Source organism: Neovison vison, chromosome X (genome assembly GCF_020171115.1).
Source record: "Neovison vison isolate M4711 chromosome X, ASM_NN_V1, whole genome shotgun sequence".
In the NCBI taxonomy this organism is placed as follows: Eukaryota; Metazoa; Chordata; class Mammalia; order Carnivora; family Mustelidae; genus Neogale; species Neogale vison.
The window spans coordinates 1,968,139-1,988,625 of record NC_058105.1 but is presented as its reverse complement, the minus strand read 5'-3'; the positions used below and the strand labels follow the sequence as shown (position 1 = coordinate 1,988,625).

The following is a 20,487-nucleotide window of genomic DNA, read 5'->3' as shown; positions in this document are numbered from 1 at the left end:
CACAGGGCCTGGCCACTGGATCCCAGATGGAGTGGGTGCCCGTGGCTGGGCCGTGGCCCTCACGTGGGACCCCAAAGGCCAGTCACAATGGATGCAGCAGGGGGCAGTCAGGTGCAACGGCGAGATGCAGTCTTCTGGGGCTTGACATGGATCAGTTTAACTGGGCAGGGGAAAGGAAGGAAGAGGGGCACGGCTAGAGCCGCCTGGGACGGCAGGAAGCCCACGGCCAGGTGCGGCCCGGGATCCAGGGTGCCAGCCCGGGAAGAGGAGCCGATGGAGCAGCGGGGTGCCCTGGCCCCTCAGCTCTGGTCAGGAGGCAGGAGGAGGCAGGCGCGAGGCAGCTTGCTGGAACCCGAGCCTTCCTTTCTCTCCAGCTCACCTCTGCCTCCTCCCTCCTTCCCTCCCAAGCTGCTTCTCCTGCCCGAGGCTCGCCCTGCGCCCCCCGCCCCCCGCCACCTGGCTCTTCGGCGCGGAGCTTCCTGCTCACAGCCTACTCCATGCCTTTCTGCAGACTGTCATGGAAGATCTTGTATTTCTGGGTTAGTTCTTCCATTTTGGTGGCTGCAGAGAAAAAAAACAAAACGAACAGCAAAGTGATGCCTCGTGCTTCCCAGCCTGGAAGAGGCCACTGCCTGCCCCCACCCAGAGCCCTTCCTCAGCCCCAGGCTTCCCTGCGCCTGACCCTCGGGGGGCCTGCAACCTGGGCATCCAACTGCCACCGAGATCTGGAAGCTGCTGAGCCGGGAGCTGCTAGGAGGTCGGTGACTGAGAGCAGAGAATGGAAGGCCCTGGGGGCTCCAGGCTGATCCCCAGGGCAGGTTCTACTCCCTAGGCCACATCCCTGCCCACCACAACCCCCACCACAGAGCCCAGGAGCCAGGGGCTCTTCCGAGGCGCACAGCACGCCGCAACTGAGGTCCCGCCCGATGCAGGTAATGAGCGCAGGGTGCCAAGTACAGGGACTTCTGCTCACTCCCCTCTCCCACCCTGGGGCCTCCGGGCTCTTTCCTTCGGTTCCGGGTAGTGGCGCCTTCCCTTAAATACACACCTATTCTCTCCCTATTCTCTCCTCACCTCTCTGCCTCCAGCCCGGCCCCTGCCCCCCCCTCCACGGCAAGGTCTTTGATCGACATTTGGTCCCGCCTGTCCAGAGGGGGACACTGAGGCTCAAGCATCACGTGGTGTGCCTCAGGGGAACGAGCCCGGCCCCAACGCCCCTCTGCGACCCTCCACTCGTCATCAGCGCTCCTGCTGAGCGCACTCGACTGTGCTTCCTGTCCCCATCACCTTCCTCCTCCCGTGGGGTCTTCCTAGGTCCCTTCCAGAGTCCTCCGCCTCTGCCACGACCCCCGGCCTGCCCACTGTGCTTCCTGGGGCCACCTCAATGCTGGGTGCCCCACCGGCTCGCACATCCTAGGCTCTCTTGGCCAGAAGCCAAGGAATTAGCCTCCGGAGGCTGCAGTTCACGTTCCGAAAGCTTGGACCCGGCACGTGATTCGGGGTTCTAGCCTCCATTTCTCCCTCCTCCTCCTCCTCCGCAGGGCCTGCTAGCCACTGGGATTGGCCCTCATTTTGCTGATCTGTGCATTTTCTCTCTATTCTTACACACTTGCTTGCCTGCTCCTGCTGTCCTGCCCCCACAGAGCTCTCGCCCTTTATTTTTGTCTGGCAACCACTTCTAACTTCTAAGGGTCTTTGCTTGTTTTCCTCTTTGTTGTTTTCTCATGGTTTTCTAGGTTAGGGTGTGCTGGGAAGCGCTCATTTCTGAATGACTTTTCCAGGTCTTTCTTCTCTGTTCCATGGTGCTAGGCCAGGCTGGGGAGAGAAGGCCTGGGAAGCTGCTGTGCTGGTCTTGCCTCGCTCTGGTGGAGACACCTGCGTCCCACGTCCTGCACTGTGTTTCCCAGCAGGGGCTCTGCGGGCGGGGTGGGGGGACAAGGCAATGGACATGGCCATCATGTCATGGACACCTGCACCAGAAAAAAGCAGGCTTCGGTTGGGATGCTGAAGCCATGCCAGGAGCCTGGGTTAGCCATTTATTTCAGTCCATTTCTTTATGACAGGACAGGCAAGAGTCTCACGGGGGGCAGCACTCTGTACGGACTGGCCTTGCTCGCACCCTCTGCTTCCGGCCCACTCCCCACCGCCCCCTGCCCCTGCCCCCCAGGGCCGCGGGCCACACGGTCCTGGGACAGCAGCCCGGCTACCAGACAGGCCCCACTCTTCTCCCCTGGGCTGTGGCCTTCTCCATCTCTCCGTGTTGGTGCGATCAACTCCCCTCCCACGCTCCCCGCACTGAGGCGAATGGGGCTTCAGGGCCACTCGGCAGAGACGGCGACTGGGGAACGATGATGGGAGGCCCTCTCGACACACGCAGCAGCACGGCTCAGGACACAGGCCCAGCGGGCCCTCCCAGCCCCCCACTGCAACGTGGGGATGTGCTCCCAACAGAGCCTGGCTACTGACATACAGAGAGGCAGCCCAGCCTCCTGTCCTGGGGAGGGAAGGGCCACCAACACGCAGACCTCCCACAGCTGCGGGTCCTGAAGGTCCTGAGGAGGCCACAGGCCGAGGCCTTGGGTTCGGTCAGGTGGGACACAGGGAGGGCGGGAAGGCCGTTCCGACTGGCCCTGGCAGGGAGTCGGCATGGACTGCTTCCCTGGTGTGTCTGTGGCCCAAGAACTCATGTGAAACAACATCTGGAGGGGCCGTGCTTTCCCTCCCCACTCTCCAGACCCACCGAGGGGGCCAGGATCTCAAGGGTGAGCCTGAGGGGCACCCCGCAGAAGGTGGGGGACAGAGGGGTTCACACAGCTCAGACGTCACGGTTAGCCCTCCAGCAGTCCTGTGAAAGACACTAAGGACCATCATTCCATTAACGATGGCATTTTATTAACAGCAATTATGTACAGTGGCGGGGGGAGTCACAGTGACAGTGGTGACTAGGATAAATGTTAGGACAAATTTTAAAATGGATGACCTTGTGGCGGGCCCATCAGGAAGAAGAGACCCCACGAGTGCCCGGTATACACGTGGCAAGGCCAAGAGCGGCAAGGCAGCTGACTGCCTTGCAAGTCCACACAGAGGGAGGCTCAGAGCTCTGTGACCTTAAGGTACTTCTTGGGGGTGCCCTGTGGGTAAACATTTACAAGCAAACGCCAGGGCTTGGGAGAGGTGGGGAGTGGGGTGTCCACAGGGCTCTGAGGAATTCCACAGGCCTAGCAGTCTAGAAGGCCACATGCACACCCAGGGCTGTGCCAGTACCCAGGAGAGGACGGACAAGGACCTGAATGATCGCCTCTGGCTGACCTCGAGGCTCAGAACAAGCAGGAAGTGAAGGAAAAGGAAGAGCTGTCAACTGTCTGGCTGAGTGCTGATGAGAAGCCAGGCTCCCTATCTGAGAAACTCAGCGAACTCCGAAAGGGAGAAAGTCAAGGCCATCTGCACCAAGACTGATTTGAATCTGACTGTCCAGAGCCAAAGACCAAGCGGTTCTTGTGCCCCAGAGGAGCAGAGGGCCCGTGGAAGGGTCTCCATAGGGTCTGCAGCTGGGTTCACATCACAAGCCGAACACAAGATTCCTACCTGGCTCCTTAAGAGTTTGCCAACATCAGCTACGGGGCGAAGACACGAACAAATGACAGACACACATGGCACGCGAGTCTCCCAGAGATGTCAACACCGTCCGGTTAGGATGGCAGCTAGCCGTCAACGGGAAAAGACACATGGGGCTTCCTAGGGTGCTAGCATGTTCTAGTTCTTGACCTGGGTCATGGTTACACAAGTATTCACTTTAAAATCACTTGAATTGGAATAAAGGGGGTTGGCCAGAGCGCAGGGAAAATACCCAACTATCTCTCATTCCTATTCTACTCCCTCTGAATTGAGGCTCCTCACTAAGCACTATTTTTCTTATAAAAAAGAGCTTTTCTGAATGCATATTTCCATAATAAAATGGTAAATTTACTCAGAAAAAAAGTTTAGTTGAAACTAAATGCAGATCCCATCTGCCACATCCAATAACAGAAATGTCAGAAGGATCCGATCTGGCACAGACGCCGCAGTTAGCCCACAGGGACAGGCCTCACCACCACGACACCGGGAGCCCCATCCTCAGGGCACAGTCAACGATGGGAACACACTTTATGTCAACATGTTTCCTGCATCCTTTGGCAAGCTTGCCAGGGGAAGGAGTGCATTACCCGTGTTCACTAGGAGTATCTGAAGACTACAGAGCAGGAGAGAGAAAAGAAATGAATAACACCGCCTCTGATTCCAACACAGAGGAAAGCAGCGTCCACATCCCGGCTCGCTCCCCACAGAGGGTCTTCTACATTGTCTGTCCTTTAGACAGGGGAGATGGGCCCGCAGCTTCCCTTTGACATTCTGTGCCGTGCAACTCTACGTCGCCGTAACCAACCTTGGAAACAACAAACACTATCCCACCATAATCATACACCATCATTTACCAAAGCACCTCCCAACGTGAAAACCTGGAGGGCTGTATCCATTTTCTGCTATTATAAGTCTTGCAACAGCATCATATATAATAGCAAAAAACTGAAAATGACCTATAGGCTGGACAATAGAAAATGTTAAGCAACTTATAGCAAACACCTAAACAGAAGTGTGTTTGACAATTGAAAACGTTACTTCCAGAACACGGGAAAATGCTTATAACATTTTTTTTAAGTTATCTCTACATCCAACGTGGGGCGTGAACTCACAACCCCAAGATCAAGAGTCACACGCTCTACTAACTAAGCCAGCCAGATGCCCCAAGAAAATGCTTATCATGTGGTCCCAGGAAAAGAACACAATATAAAAGTGTGTATGTGCTGTGATGACACTTACACAAAGAAATAAAAAAGGATGAAAGGACAAAAAATAGAGATAAATAGACCAAAATATGAATATCAACCATCTCTGGGCCACCGGGTCATGGACTGTTTTTAGTAGACCTCTGCACAGCTTGGGGTCATCCCAATTTTCCCACAATTGTTTTATTTTATAATCTGTAGAAAGCATTTTTCCCCCAGGGAAGAAAAACCTTATGCATCAGAAGAATAAGAAAGTGAGGGACGGTCCCCAAATACTCCCCAAATCCTGGTGGAGCAAGCAGCAGCCGCGTGTGAGGCAGGCACCAGGCCGAGGCGCATGGGGACGGCCCTGCCTCTGACCACGGAGCAGGCAGGCCCAGCCCCAGCGAGCGGCAACCACATACCTAGACTCATGACAGAGTTGCTGCTGCCCCAACAGATCTGCTCGCCTTGCTGCCGCTTCGCCATCTCCACGGCTTTGGCCGAGGTGTCCGTGACCTCCATGACCGCTTTCAACAGCTGGGAGGGACAGAGAGAGGGAAGCACGCAGGCATTAAACGCTGGTGGGCTGATCTGCAGACGCCATCTCCTGCCCGCCCCCCGGGTTCGCACGGAGCATGTGCTCTTCCCCAGACCCTCAAGCACGGGGCCTTCACCCCCAAGGACAGCCCCGGGAGAGGACAGGACTGCCAGGAGCTGGAGAGTCACGGAGCAGAGCTCTCCATCCTAAGTCCCTTCTCCCAGGCCCAGTGGGGATGCCACACAATTACGTGTCCCATCCCACACTAGTAGCCAAGCAAAGCCACGGGCACAGTGGGAAAAATCAATGTCCCAAGATTAACAAAAGGGGAGGGCCTTCCTGATGAGAAAGGAATGTTCCCTCTCTTGCCCTGCTGGCAGAGCTGCAAAGGACAGGCTGGTCAGAGCTTTGGAAGTCTGGGAGTCTTCGTGTTAAAAAACCAAGGCAATGCTTGCTTCAGCAGCACTTAAACTAAAATTGGGAAAAAACAAAGCAAATGTGGCGGAAGCCCTGAGCCAACATCAGAGGTTTAGCTTGGACTCCAGGGGTCTGAAAGGCGGAACAAAAAAATGAATAAGTAAATATTTATGTGGTCGACTCAGCATCGTGAGACCACTTTTTCCTATGTGAGCTGGGTCAGGAGCACAGACTGGCAAACATCTGTCTGTGTGTCTGGCAGAGTTCTTGGTCATACACAAACTGGCCATGATACATTCGGGCATCACGTGGCCCGAGTGACACTGATACAGCAACAGAGGCTAGGAGCTAGGACCAGTGCAGGCAGGACAGGCCCAGGGTCTTGGCTCAGCTAACAGACCCCGAAGTGCAGTGCGACGGACTCTCAGGGGAACATCCATGCCAGCCCTCATCCCTTCCAGGCACCAGGAGAAGCGCCCTCCCCACCTGCCCCAGCCCCCAGGCCGAGGCCAGAGCCCAACCGCACCAAGCCCCTCCCAGCACGCCCACCAGCTGTGGCCGAAGCTGCAGCAGCAGCTGGGAGGGAGGGGAAGCACGGGGGGGAAAGGGGGATTCTTACTTGGCTGCACGACGTCAGAGTCTGGTACGCGGCCTGGATGACGGGGCCGCACGGGTGGAGGTAGGGGCCCGGGCGCGGGCAGCACTCACCCAGCTCGTCATCATAGACTTGAAGAAAAGCCACGACGAGCTGGTGGAAGTCCGAGATGACCAGGCGCAGCTTCTGGTCCAGGGTGCTGGGGCCGGCAGTGCTCACAGCAGCCCCCTGCTTGTGCTGTGCAAAGCACTGCAAAGCCAGAGGCGGAGGGACCCTTGAGGCTGCCTTGCCCACCCCAGGGCTACCAAGTCTCCTCCCGCACCAGATACTCAGGACCAAAGGCAAAAAAGAGCAAGTGGGTTTTGAGCAAAGCTGCCACAGGCCTCTGCCTGTGGGGGCCACAGCCTCCTCCTTGGGAAAAGGAGGAGGCCAGGACAAGGGCTGCTGGGAAGGCCACTTGTAAGAAAGCGCATGAAAGCCCAGACCCCAGGGCCCAGTGCATCGCCTGCAGGAGGCCAATCCTTTCCATTCTTCGGAAAGCCTCCCCACATCTGCCCGAAGTTTGCCTGCCTCTCTCCTTCCCATGGGCTGAGCACCCACAGCGTTCTAGAACCCACTGAGCCCTGGTGCCTATACCGCCTCAGTTCTGCCTTGTAACACATTCATGGTAAAGGCGGGCCAGCCAGGCCTGGGGAAGCGACACTCCCTGCCCTGAGCCACGAAGGGCCTGGTCAGGCCCTCCCGCCCAAGCACCGCAGCCCCCAGCAGCTGGCACCCCTCACCTCTGCCCTGAGCATCTGCAGCTTGGCAGCACTCTCCCGCAACTTTCCGGCCAGCTCCGTCACCTTCCCCTCCTCCGGCTGCACAGGGGGGCTGGCCCTGCAGGGAGAGAGAGGACACATCCGGCTGGGCGCCATGCCAGGCATCGGAGCACCCGCAGGCCACACGGGCAAGGGCTGGTCTCAGGTGACGGAACCCAGTGGGACACATACCTCGGCCAGTCAGTGCTCTGCTGGTCAAGGAGGGGCTGCATATCCAGGGGCCACAGGTCACACTCTGGGCTCAGGAGTGTCTGCAGGCGGGGGCCGGAGAAGAGCTCCCCCAGCAGTGCCTCGTTCTTCTCTCTGGTCCCCTCGAAGTGCTCCTTCACACTGCCAAGGCAGCCCCAAGGCCATGCTGTCACTGGCCACAGCATGGCCTCCGGGGCCTGTCCGCAGACTTGCTGAGACCCCTGGCCAGAGGGCAAAAGGAGCCCGGGCGGGGGAGCCGGGACACGATGTCTCCCCCAGTCCCTGCCCTGCTAGGGTGGCCAGGACCGGGCCCCGGTCCTTCAAGAGCCCACCTTCCCCGGCAGGTGAGGCTGGACTCACCCCCGACCGGGCCAGCATGTAGCTGCGCCGCCCACGCGGAAGTGAAGACCCCAGCTGGAGATGCACCTGCTGCTGGGCCTAGGCGCCCCGTGGGCCCCTAGACTCGCCAGCTCCACATAAAGCTCCAAGGGCGCCCACTGGGCCTTCCGCGGAGGGCCCACCCTGAGCCTTTACCTGGGGCAGCTGGAGTATCCGACGGTCAGGCTCCGGACGGCATCCAGCAGCTGGTCCAGGAGGTGCAACTGCTTCTGGGCGCAGGCCCGGCCCTGGGCAGGGAAGAGCGGGCGCGCTCACTAGCCAGACGCGCGGGGGCCCCACCCCACACCCTGCCCTGCTGGGGCCGCTGGAAAGGAGCACTTGGGCCGGTGGCGTTTGCGACTGGCTTGGGGACTGCAGTCACTGAGCGCTCCCAGCCTCGCGCAGGACCCAGCTCGCATCCTCCAGCGCGGCTCCTTGGGAGGCCTTCCCCGCCGGCCTGGCCCTCGGCTGCGTGGCCACGTCGAGAGCGGGGGACTCTGGAAGCTCATCAGCCTAAAACTGGCTCCTTGGACCAATCACTGCCTCCTGCTGCCTTGTCCTCCCAGTCTGCCCCAGTGACAGAGCCCGAGAGTCACACCCACACACAACCCTGGAGCAGAGCTGAGGTGCAGGGCACAGGACACGACCTGGACAGGAGACAGCCTGGGCAGAAACGCGAGAGCAGCTATCACCCAGGACCCCACAAAGCCTTGACCAGTGGCCAGAGCTGGGACATCCTGCCCGCTGCCCCCTCCTCAGCACAGCCCTGACTCTGACAGCTGCCCCCACCCCGGCCCAGTGCTCAGGGCTCGGCCGGCCTGGGGCAGAGCCGGGACTGTGGTGCCGATCACACCAGCAACCCTGTTCGTTCAGCCCCACTGGTATCTGTACTGAGATTCACACACCAGGAAATGACCCTTTCTAAGGCTCAGTGGTTATCAGGACAGTCAAAGAGCTGTGCAGCCACTGCCATTTGCTAAGTCCGGGACATCACCATCACCCCCAAAGCGCTCCTGTCCCCACCCCCCACCCCCACCCTAGTCCCCAGCACCCACAGATCTGCCTCTTCTGGACACTTCCTATAAATGGAATCTCACGTGTGGGGGCTTTGGGGACCGGCCCCTTCACTCAGCATCGCGTTTTCAAGGTCCCTCATTATTGCTTGTTTGTGCATTCCCCAGTTAAGGAGAATTGGGGTTTTTCCCTACTTTTTGGCTCTTAAGCAATACTTCCCGCTCCAGGACAAGTTTCTGTGCGGCCCTACAGCTGACAGCGGAAGCACGGGTCACGGGGCCCCTGCGGGGCTCACCACTCGGAGGAGCCACTGGACCACGTGCCCCTGTGGCTACACCGCCTGGCGCTGCCCGTGTCTGCTCGCGCTCGGGGCTGTGCAGTGGGACCTCATGGCAGTTGGGTTTGCGCCCCCGATGACGGGCACCACCTGAAAACATGCTCCTTGGCCATTTGCTGATCTTGGAAGAAATGTATTCGGAGCTCCTGCCCATTTTTGAGCCGAGCTACTTGTTTTTTTCTCACAGAGTTGTGAGAGTTCTTTGTACCCTCTGGATGGTAGACCCTTGCCAGATCTACGACTGACGAAGACTCTCTTTTTTTTTTTTTTTTTTTTAGATTTTATTTATTTATTTGACAGAGAGAGATCACAAGTAGGCAGAGAGGCAGGCAGAGAGAGAGAGAGGAGGAAGCAGGCTCCCTGCCGAGCAGAGAGCCCGATGTGGGACTCGATCCAAGGACCCCGAGATCATGACCTGAGCCGAAGGCAGTGGCTTTAACCCACTGAGCCACCCAGGCACCCTGACGAAGACTCTCTTTCGGTCTGTGGATTCTCTCCGCTTTCTCGATGTCCTTTGAAGCACCAAAGTGGCTCATTTTAGTGAAGTCTAACTGATCTATTTTTTTTCTTTTTACTTGTGCTTTCGTATCAAAATGACTTTTTAAAAATATTACGAACTCACGGATTTGAGTTCACAGAAGGGGCTCAGTCTGCTGCATCACTGTCCTTCACATGTAACGCAAGTCTCGGGTATCTGCCCTGCTCTCTCGTGTGACAAGGTGCTCCTGACACAACTGGTACATCTCTCGCCCCAGGCCTGTGTTACAACCGGAGTGTCGTTGTTCTTGGCCTTTTAAGAGGCCAAGAAGCAAAGAAATACATATATATCCACACACTGTTTTTGAGTTAAAATACATTAAAAGCTCACCCTGATATTCCCAGCTCAAATTCCAGACGATGGGCTTCCACCAAACCTAATGATCTTATACCCGGTACCCCGGCTCCCAGCTTCCAATATGCTGACATACTTTATTTTTTTGTTTTTATTTTGTATTCCATAAAAAGGAATGAAGTACTGATCCATGTGCAAATATCATGCTAAGTGAAGAAGCCATTGCGAAAGGCCACGCGCCATGTGACTCCATTTACGTGAAACAGAGACCCTAGAGTGATGGAGGCCAGGGTCTGTGGGTAATGGGAATGGCGGCCTAATGGGCGTGGGGTCCCCTTAAGGGTGAAGAAAATGTTCTGAAACTAGACAGATGTACTCAGTGCCACTGACTGCACCCTTAAAAATAGTTCCGATGGTAAATTTTATGTTATGTGTATTTCACCACAACAAAACAATGTTTTTAAAAAAGAACCCTTTAGATCCTGCTGGGAAATCTTTTTAATGGTCAAAATGGTAAATATTAGGGTGCTTGGGTGGCTCAGTCAGGCGTCTGCCTTCAGCTCAGGTCATGGTCCTGGGATCCTTGGATCAAGCCCCACACCAGGGTCACTGGGGAACCTGCTTCTCCCTCTCCCCCCAACTGCCCACTTGTGCTTTCCATCTCTCTCTCTAACTAAAATCTTTTGTAAAGGGTAAATATTATGCTATGTGCAATCTGCCACAATGAAAAAAATCTTTACAGATAAAAAGAAAGAGGGGTTAGAGTCCCAGGTAAGACCGAGAGACCAGCTTTCCCCACCCAGTGAGCACCCACACCTAGGAGTGGGACAGAATGTGTGCATTGGGTGTCTAAAGTCTTGGAAGGGCCAATATCAGCAGGCACGTCAGGGAGGCACGCCAGAGTCCAAGGTTACCACTAAGACCGGTGACAACTTACCATGTTCTAACCTGCACTCAGCCTAGGTCAAACCCAGAAGGGAGCAAAATGGTACAGAGAGCTCCAGAAAAGGAAACCCCTAACACTCAGGGAGAACAAGGGAAATCCCAGGCCTTCTCTCTCTCCGCTCTACGACCCCCGATGCCAGGCAATGTCATGGCAGGGGCGGCAGCATCAACAAAGGTAGCAAATAACAGAAAACTGCTCTGGGAGCAGGGAACCTTCCCCTCCATTCAGTGGAGCTACGCGGGGGAGGGGGAGCAAACCCTTCACGGCTTCTTCCACTCTGCCCTCCCGGCACGGTGTTACAGTCACAGAAGTGGCTAGTTTACGGCCGTGGGACAGCAAAGGATGGCCCTTTCCCCAGAAGCCAGGTAGAACCAAAGAGATGACAGGAAGGGAAGATCTAAGGAAAGTAACCCTACAAATCTGTTTACAAATGCCTGGGCTCACCCCCACACATGCAGGGGTAGATCTGATCTTGATGAACATCCCAAAGAATGATTACAGGGGCGAGGCCAACACCCAGGTCCCGGGCGACCGTCGGGTGGCGCGCGCAGGACAGGGCCGAGCAGCAGCACTGAGGCTGCAGACGCTGAGCTGCCGCCGGCTGGAGCCACAGGCCCGAGGAGGAGGCCGGACGTGCGGCTTAACCCTGAGCGGGTCACGTGCCTGCTGAAACACAAACACCCACATGCCCCGTAAAATTTAACAAGGCCCAGAGACAAAGTCATAGTCAGGAATGTCCGGGATGCAATCCACAATTATTTGGCACATGAAGAAGACCGTGAAAATCTCAACTTGCACGAGAAAAGACAATCAGCGGACACCCATCACAAGACGGTGCAGATGCTGGAATTACCTGACAAAGTTAAAGCGGTCATTACAAAAATGCTCAGTACGTCACCGCGAACGCTCTTGAAACAAAAGTTAAAAGAGAAAACGTCAGCAAAGAAATTTTTTTAAAAGCAGGAAATATCTTTAAGAGCTGGAAAATTGAATAACTGAAATAAAAAACTCACTTGTGGCCCAAACAGCAGATTGGAAGGGACAGAGGTGAGAGTCAGTGAACTTGAAAACAGATTAACAGAAACTATCCATTGTGAGCAACAGCAAGGAAAAAAACACCGAAAAAAATTAAGAGCCTCATGGACATGTGGTACAATAATAAAAGGTCGAACACGTGTGTCATAGAAGCCCCAAAAGGAGGGGAGAAAAACATGTGGGCTGAAAAAATATTTGAAGGGATGATGGCTGAAAACTTCCCAAATTCAGAAAAAGACAAAAACTTACAGATCTGAAAAGCTGAGTGAATCCAAATAGGACAAACCCGAAGAAATAGTTCCACAAACACATAATCAAATTGCTGAAAACTAATGACAAAGAAAAGTTTTAAAGCAACAGGAGAGAATCAATGCATGACCCACAGGGGCAAAACTATTCAAATGACTGCAGATTTCTCATCGGAACCTATGGAGAAAGAACTGTCAACACAAAATTCCGTATTCAGTAAATATATCCACCAAGAACAAAGGGGAACTGGACATACTCAAATAAGTGAACGCTGAGAGAACTTGGACCCAGCAGAACACTTCCAAAAGAATTGCTAAAGGCCGTCCTTCAGAGAGAAGTGAAATGATACCAGAAAGAAACTTGGAACATCACAAAAGAAGGAAGAATAAAGGACAAAACCTCACAATCAGCTCAGCAGATGCAGAGAAAGCATTTACAAAAGTCAACACCCTTTCAGGATATAAACACTAACAAACAGAAGGAGAAGGGAGCACCCTCCACCTGATATAGGGGTAACATCACACTCAGTGGCGATCGAATGCTTTCCTCCTCAAATCATGAACAGGACAAGGATGCCCACTCTTGCCACTTCCATTCAACACCACCCTGGAGGTGTTATCCAGAGCAATTAGGCAAGAAAAAAGAAATTTAAAACATGCAAATTCAAAAGGCCAGGATAAAACGATCTCTATTTGCAGATGACACAACCTTATATATAGAAGACCTTAAGGGATCCACTAGAAAGATCACCGGAACTAGTATGCAAGTTTAGCAACCCGGCAGGATACAAGAGCAATATGCAAACGTTAATTGTATTTCCACACGCTAGCAAACAGTAACACAAAAATGAAATTGAGAAAACAATTCCAGGTTGAGTGGTAAGATGACAGAGGAGTAGGGTGAATGGAACACAGCTAGATAAAGACTGGATCATTCTGAACACCCATGAAATCGATCAGAAGTCTTGGAGAATATCTCACACATCGACAAACCAGAAAAATGACCCACAGAAACTTCTCGTCACAAGCAGACCAAAGCACACCTAGGATTTAGGTTCCTATATGTATTTTATTTTATCTTACATAATTTTTAAAGTTTTTTTTTCATTTTTCTTTTTTCTTATTTCTTTTTGTATTTTTTTCCCTCCAAAATGACAAGATTGAGGAATTCACCCCAAAAGAAAGAACAGAAAGAAATGATAGCCAGAGATTTAATCAATGCAGACCCAAGTAAATGTCTGAACGAGAACTGAAGACAATTATAAGGATACTAGCCGGGCTTGAAAAAAGTATAAAAGAAACTAGAGAATCCCCTACTGCAGAGATAAAAGAATTAAAATCTAGTCAGGCCAAAATTAAAAATGCTATAACCAAGATGTAGTCCCAAGCAGAGGTCATAAAAATGAGGATGAATAAGGGCACCTGGGGGGCTCACTCATTAAGCATCTGCCTTTGGGTCAGGTCAGGATCCTCGTGCCCTGGGATCGAGCCCCACATCAGGCTCCCTGCTCAGCAGAAAGCCTGCTTCTCCCTCTGTCGCTTCCCCTGCTTGTATTCCCTCTCTCAGTGTCTCTCTCTCTCTGTCAAATAAATAAATAAAATCTATTTTTTAAAAAAGAGGATGAATGAAGTAGAAGAGCAAATCAGTGATCTAAAAGATAAAATGATGGAAAATGATGAAGCTGAAAAGAAGAGGGAAAGAAAATTATTAGATCATGAAGGTAGACTGAGGGAACTCAGTGATCCCGTAAGGCAAAATAATGTCCATATTATAGGATTTCCAGAAGATGAGGAGGAGAAAGAGGCAGGCAGCTTATTTGAACAAATTATAGCTGAGAACTTCCCTAATCTGGGAAGTTCCAGTCCAGAAGGAACAGAGAACACCCCTAAAAATCAACAAAAATAGATCAACACCTTGACATATTACAGTGAAGCTTGCAAATTACAAGGATAAAGAGAAAATCCTGAAAGCAGCTCGGGACAAGAGGTCCTTAACCTACAAGGCTAGACACATAAGGCTGGCAGCAGACCTACCACAGAGACCTGGCAGGCCAGAAAGGACTGGTATGACACATTCAACGTTCTAAGTGGGAAAAATCTGCAGCAAAGCTGTCATTCAGAACAGAAGGAGAGGTAAACAAGCTTCCAGGACAAACAAAAACTAAAGGAATTAGTGAACTAAACCAGCCCTGCAAGAAATATTAAAGGGGATCCTATGAGCAGAGAGAGAGCCCCAAAATAACAAAGCCCAGAAAGGAACAGATATAATGGCCAAGAACGACGACTTTATAGGTAACACGATGGCACTAAATTCATATCTTTCAATAATTGTTCTGAATGTAAATGGACCAAATGCTCCAATCAAAAGACATAAGGTATCACAAAGGACAAAAAATAGATAAAATAAGACCCACTGATATGCTGCTTACAAGAGACTCATTTTAGACCCAAAGACACCTCCAGACTGAAAGTGAGTGGGTGGAGAACCATCTATCATGCATCAAAAAGAGTGGGCATCAAAAGAGTGCTGGGGTAGCAATCCTTCTATCAGACCAACGAGATTTTAAACCAAAGACTATAAAAGGAGATGAAGAAGGGTACTATATCATAATAAAGGGGTCTGCCCAAGAAGAAGATCTAACAACTGTAAATACTGATACCCGTAACGTGGGAGCAGCCAAATATGTAAACCAATTACTAACAAAATAAAAGAAACTCATTGATAATAATCCCATAATAGTATTAACACTGCATCCACAACAATGGACAGATCATCTAGACAGATCAACAAGGAATCAAGGGCTATGAATGAAACGCTGGACTGACAGACTTCACAGATATATTCAGAGTATTTTATCTTAAAGCAGCAGAACACACATTCTTCTCTAGTGCACATGAGACATTCTCCAGAACAGATCACATCCTGGGTCACAAATCAGGTCTCAACTGGTACAAAAAGACTGAGATCATACCATGCATATTTTAAGACTGCCACAATGCTATGAAACTTGAGGCAGCCACAAGAAGAAATTTGGAAGGACCATAAATACATGGAAGTTAAAGAATAACCCACGAAAGAATGAATGCGACAACCAGGAAATTAAAGAAGAATTTTAAAAATACATGGAAGAAATGAAAATGAAAACACGACAGTTCAGAACCTTTGGGATGCAGCACAGTGGTCCTAAGAGGGACATATATAGCAATACAGGCCTTCCTCAAGAGGCAAGAAAAGAATATAACCTAACCTTACACCTTAAGGATCTGGAAAAAGAACAGTAAATAAAACCTAACTCAAGCAGGAGAAGAGAAATAATAAAGATTAGAGTAGAAATCAATAACATAGAAATTAAAAAAAAAACCCAGAACAGATCAACAAAACTAGGAGCTGGTTTCTTGAAAGAATTAATAAGATTGATAAACCCCTGGCCAGACTTATCAAAAAGAAAAGAGAAAGGACCCAAATAAATAAAATCATGAATCATAGAAGAGGGATCACAACCAACACTGAAGAAATGCAATTATAAGAACATATTATGAGCAACTATATGCCAACAAATTACGCAATCTGGAAGAAACAGAGAAATTCCTTAGAAACATATAAACTACCAAAACTGAAACAGGAAGAAATAGAAAATCCAAACAGACCAGCAAAGAAATTGAAGCAGTCATCAAAAATCTCCCAACAAACAAAGAGTCCAGGGCCAGAGGGCTTCCCAGGGGAATTCTACCAAACATTGGAAGAATTATTCTTCTGAAACTGCTCCAAAAAATAGAAATGGAAGGAAAACTTCCAAGCTCATTCTATGAAGCCAGCATTACCCTGATCCCAAAACCAAAGATCCCACTAAAAAGGAGAACTAGAGACCAATAACCCTCATGAACATGGATGCAAAAATTCTCCCAAAACACTCGCCAACAGGATCCAACAGTACATCAAAAGGATTATTCACCATGACCAAGTGGGATTGATTCCTGGCCTACAGGGTGGTTTGACATCTACAAATCAATCAGTATGACACACAACATAATAAAAAAAAGGACAAGAACCATATGATACTCTCAATAGATGCAGAAAAAGCATCTGACAAAATACAGCATCCTTTCTTGATCAAAAACCTCCAGCATAGAAGGATAGAGGGAACAAACCTCAACACCATAAAGGCCATGTATGAAAGACCCACAGCGAAGGTCAGCCTCCATGGGGAAATACTGAGAGCTTTCCCCAAAGGTCAGGAACACACAGGGGTGCCCACTCGAGTTCACCACTGTTATTCAACATAGCACTGGAGGTCCTAGCCTCAGCAATCAGACCACAAAAAGAAACAAAAGGCATCCAAATCAACAAAGTCAAACTTTTGCTCTTTGCAGACGACATGATACTCCATGTAGAAAAGCCAAAGGACTCCATCAAAAAAGAAACTGCTAGAACCGATACAGAAATTCAGCAAAGTCACAGGATATAAAATCAATGCACAGAAGTCAGTTGCAGTTCTTTTTTTTTTAAGATTTTATTTATTTATTTGACAGAGAGGGAGAGATCACAAGCAGGCAGAGAGGCAGGCAGAGAGAGAGAGGAGGAAGCAGGCTCCCCGTGGAGCAGAGAGCCCGATGTGGGGCTCGATCTCAGCACCCTGAGATCATGACCTGAGCCGAAGGCAGAGGCTTAACCCACTGAGCCACCCAGGCACCCCTCTTTTTTTTTAAGATTTTATTTATTTATTTATTTATTTGAGCGAGAGACAGCATGAGTAGGGGGAGCAACAGGCAGGAGAGAGGGAGAGGAAGGCTCCCTGCTGTGCAGGGTGCCCGATGTGGGCTCGATCCCAGGACCCAGGGGTCATGACCTGAGCCGAAGGCAGACGTTTCACCAACCGAGCCCCCCAGGCACCCCGTCAGTTGCCTTCCTATACACTAACAATGAAGCAGCAGAAAGAGAAATCAAGAACTCAATCCCATTTACAATTGCACCGAAAACCGTAAGTATATAGGAATAAACCTAACCAAAGAAGTAAAAAATCTGTACTCTAGACACTACAGAATATTAAAGAAATTGAGGACAACACAAAGAAATGGAAAAACATTCCATGCTCATGGGTTGGAAGAACAGATATTGTTAAAATGTCTAAGCTGCCCAGAGCAATCTACGCATTAATGCAATCCCTACCAAAATACCACCGGTGTTTTTCACAGAGCTGGAACAAAAAAATCCTAAAATTTGTATAGAACCAGAAAAGTCCCTGAATAGCCAGAGGAATGCTGAAAAAGAAAACCAAAGCTGGAGGCATCACAATGCCAGATTTCAAGCTCTATTACAACAATGTAATTTATCCAGACAGCATAGTACTGGCACACAAACAGAAACATAGATCCCTGGAACAGAGAGTCCAGAAATGGACCCTCAACTCTATGGTCAACTAATCTTTGACAAAATGGGAAAGAACGTCCAATGGAAAAAAGACAGTCTCTTCAATAAATGGCGTGGAGAAAACTGGACAGCCACACGCAGAAGAAAGAAACTGAACCATTTTCTTCACCATACATAAAAATAAACTCAAAATGGATGAAAGACCTCAGTGTGAGACAGGAATCCATCAAAATCCTAGAGAAGAACACAGGCAGCAACGTCTTTGACCCTGGCCACAGCAATTTCCTGCTAGACACATCATGTCTCCAAAGGCAAAGGAAACAAAAGCAAAAATGAAGTACTGGGACTTCATCAGGATAAAAGCTTCTGCACAGCAGAGGAAACAATCAGCAAAACTAAAAGGCAACCTATGGAATGGGAGAAGATATTTGCAAATGACATATCAGATAAAGGGCTGGTATCCAAGATCTATAAAGAGCTTATCAAACTCAACACCAAAAACCCAAATAATCCAATCAAGAAATAGGCAGGAAACATGAACAGACATTTCGCCAAAGACATACAAATGGCCAAGAGACACATGAAAAAATGTTCAACATCACTTGGCATCACTCGGGAAACACAGATCAAAACCACAGTGAGCTACCACCTCACACCAGTCAGAATGGCTAAAATTAACAAGTCAGGAAATGATAGATGTTCAAGAAGGATGTGGAGAAAAGGGAACCCTCTTGCACTGTTGGTGGGAATGCAAGCTGGTGCAGCCACTCTGGAAAACAGTATGCGGGTTCCTCAAGAAGTTGGAAATAGAGCTACCCTATGACCCAGCAATTGCACTACTGGGTTTTTATCCCAAAGATACAAATGTAGTGATCTGAAGGGACACGTGTACCTGAATGTTTATAGTGGCAATGTCCACAATAGCCAAACGTTCATCAACAGACGAATGGATAAAGATGTGGAGTGTGTATCTCTCTCTCTCTCCTTCTCTCTCTCTCTCACACATACAAACACACACAGGAACATTACTCAGCTATCAAAAAGAATGAAATCTTGCCATTTGCAAAGACATGGATGGAACTAGAAGGTATTATGCCAAGCGAACGAAGTCAGAGAAAGACAAATGTCATATGAATTCACTCATATGTGGAGTTTATGAACATGGGAGAAGGGAAGGAAAAATAAAATAAGATGAAAATTGACAGGGAAGCTAACCATAATAGACGCTGAACTCTAGGAAGCAAACTGAGGGTTGCTGGAGGGGAGGTGGGGGTGATGGGCATCAAGGAGGGCACATGATGTAGTGAGCACTGGGTGTTCTATGCCACTGATGAATCACTAAATTCTACCCCTGAAACTAATGATACACTGTGTGTTAACTAAATTGAATCCAAATAAAAATTTTCAAAAAAGAAAACAATCCCAATTATAAGATCATAAAGAATAAAATACTTAGGAACAAATTTAGATGTGTACACCAGAAGCTACAAAACAGCTTTGAAAGAAATTAAGGAAAAACTACATAAATGTAAAGACACCCCATGTTCATGGATAGGAAAACTTCATACAGTTGATGGCAACACTCCCCAAAACGATCCACAGGTTCAACACAATCTCCACCAAAATTCCAACTGGCTTTTTTGCAGAAATTGACAAGCTAATTCCAAAATTCATATGGAAATTCAAGGGATTCCCCATAGCCAAAACAATCACTAAAAAGAGCAAAGTTGAAGGATTCACAGATTACAATTGACTATAAAGCTACAGTAATCCAAATAGCATGGCATTAGGACAGATATACAGATCAATGAAGCAGAATGGAGATTCCAGAAATAAACGCACACATTTACAGTTAATTGATCTTCAACAAGGATGCCAAGACAATTCAATGAGGTAAGAATGGTCTTTTCAACAAATGGTGCTAGGAAAACTAAACAGCCATGGCGAAAGAACGAAGTGGGACCCCTACCATACACCACACATGAAACTAACTCAAAATGGATCAAAGGCCTAACTGTGAGAACTAAAACAATAAAACTCTTAGAAGAAAGCACAAGTGTCAATTTTCATGACTCAGGATTTGGCAGTGGATTCTTAGACATAATGCCAAAGCACAAGCAACAAAAGAAAAAGTAAATAAAATGGGCTACATCGAAACTAGAAAGTTTTGTGCTCCAAAGTATACATCAGGTATGGGAATAGGAGAAAAGATCTATAAATCAAATGTCTGACATCGCTTGTATCCAGAAAATATAAAGAATTCTTACAACTCAACAATGAACGACAAATAACCCAATGAAAGAGTGGGCAAAAGAACTGAATACAGACATTTCTCTAAAGAAGATCTACAAATGGACACAAGTACATGAAATGATGCCCAACATCATTAGTCACCAGGGAAATGCAAATCAAAACCATGAGACAGCCCTTCCCACACACCAGGATGGCTGCAATCAAAAAGACGAGCAGATGTGGGTGAAGATGTAGAGAAACTAGAAGCCTTGCACGCTGCTGGCAGGAATGTAAAATGGTGCAGTCACTTGGGGAAACAGTTTGGCACCAAGTTCCTCAAAAAGCTAAACATATGATTATTACACTGACCTATCCATTCTGCTCCTAGCTATACACCCAAGAGAACGGAAAACACGTCTTCAGTTAAAAACGTATACAGTGATGGGGCGCCTGGGTGGCTCAGTGGGTTAAAGCCTCTGCCTTCGGCTCAGGTCATGATCTCAGGGTCCTGGGATTGAGCCCCGCATCAGGCTCTCTGCTCGGTAGGAGGCCTGCTTCCCCCGCACCCACGCCGCCTGCCTTTCTGCCTACTTGTGATCTCTCTCTGTCAAATAAATAAAATCTTTAAAAAAAAAAAAGTATACAGTGACATTCATAGCATTATTTGCACTACCCAAAATGTGAAACTAATTATTCCAAAAGCCTGACAAGACTTTAAGGGCAGAGGGGTGCCTG

At 49.6% G+C, this 20,487-nt stretch overlaps 1 protein-coding gene across 1 annotated transcript in view; it reads right to left on the bottom strand.

Moving 5' to 3' along the window:
• Positions 1-476: 476 nt before the first annotated feature.
• The window catches only part of HAUS7 (HAUS augmin like complex subunit 7), a 28,674-nt gene continuing 8,663 nt past the window's right edge, over positions 477-20,487 (bottom strand). The window contains exons 5-10 of the mRNA XM_044235760.1: positions 7,897-7,988; positions 7,345-7,503; positions 7,135-7,231; positions 6,377-6,601; positions 5,225-5,339; positions 477-561 (exon numbers count right to left, since the gene is read on the bottom strand). Of these exons, the coding sequence (XP_044091695.1) occupies positions 491-561; positions 5,225-5,339; positions 6,377-6,601; positions 7,135-7,231; positions 7,345-7,503; positions 7,897-7,988 (759 nt within the window). The 3' untranslated portion in view covers positions 477-490. The remainder of the gene's footprint in view (positions 562-5,224; positions 5,340-6,376; positions 6,602-7,134; positions 7,232-7,344; positions 7,504-7,896; positions 7,989-20,487) is intronic.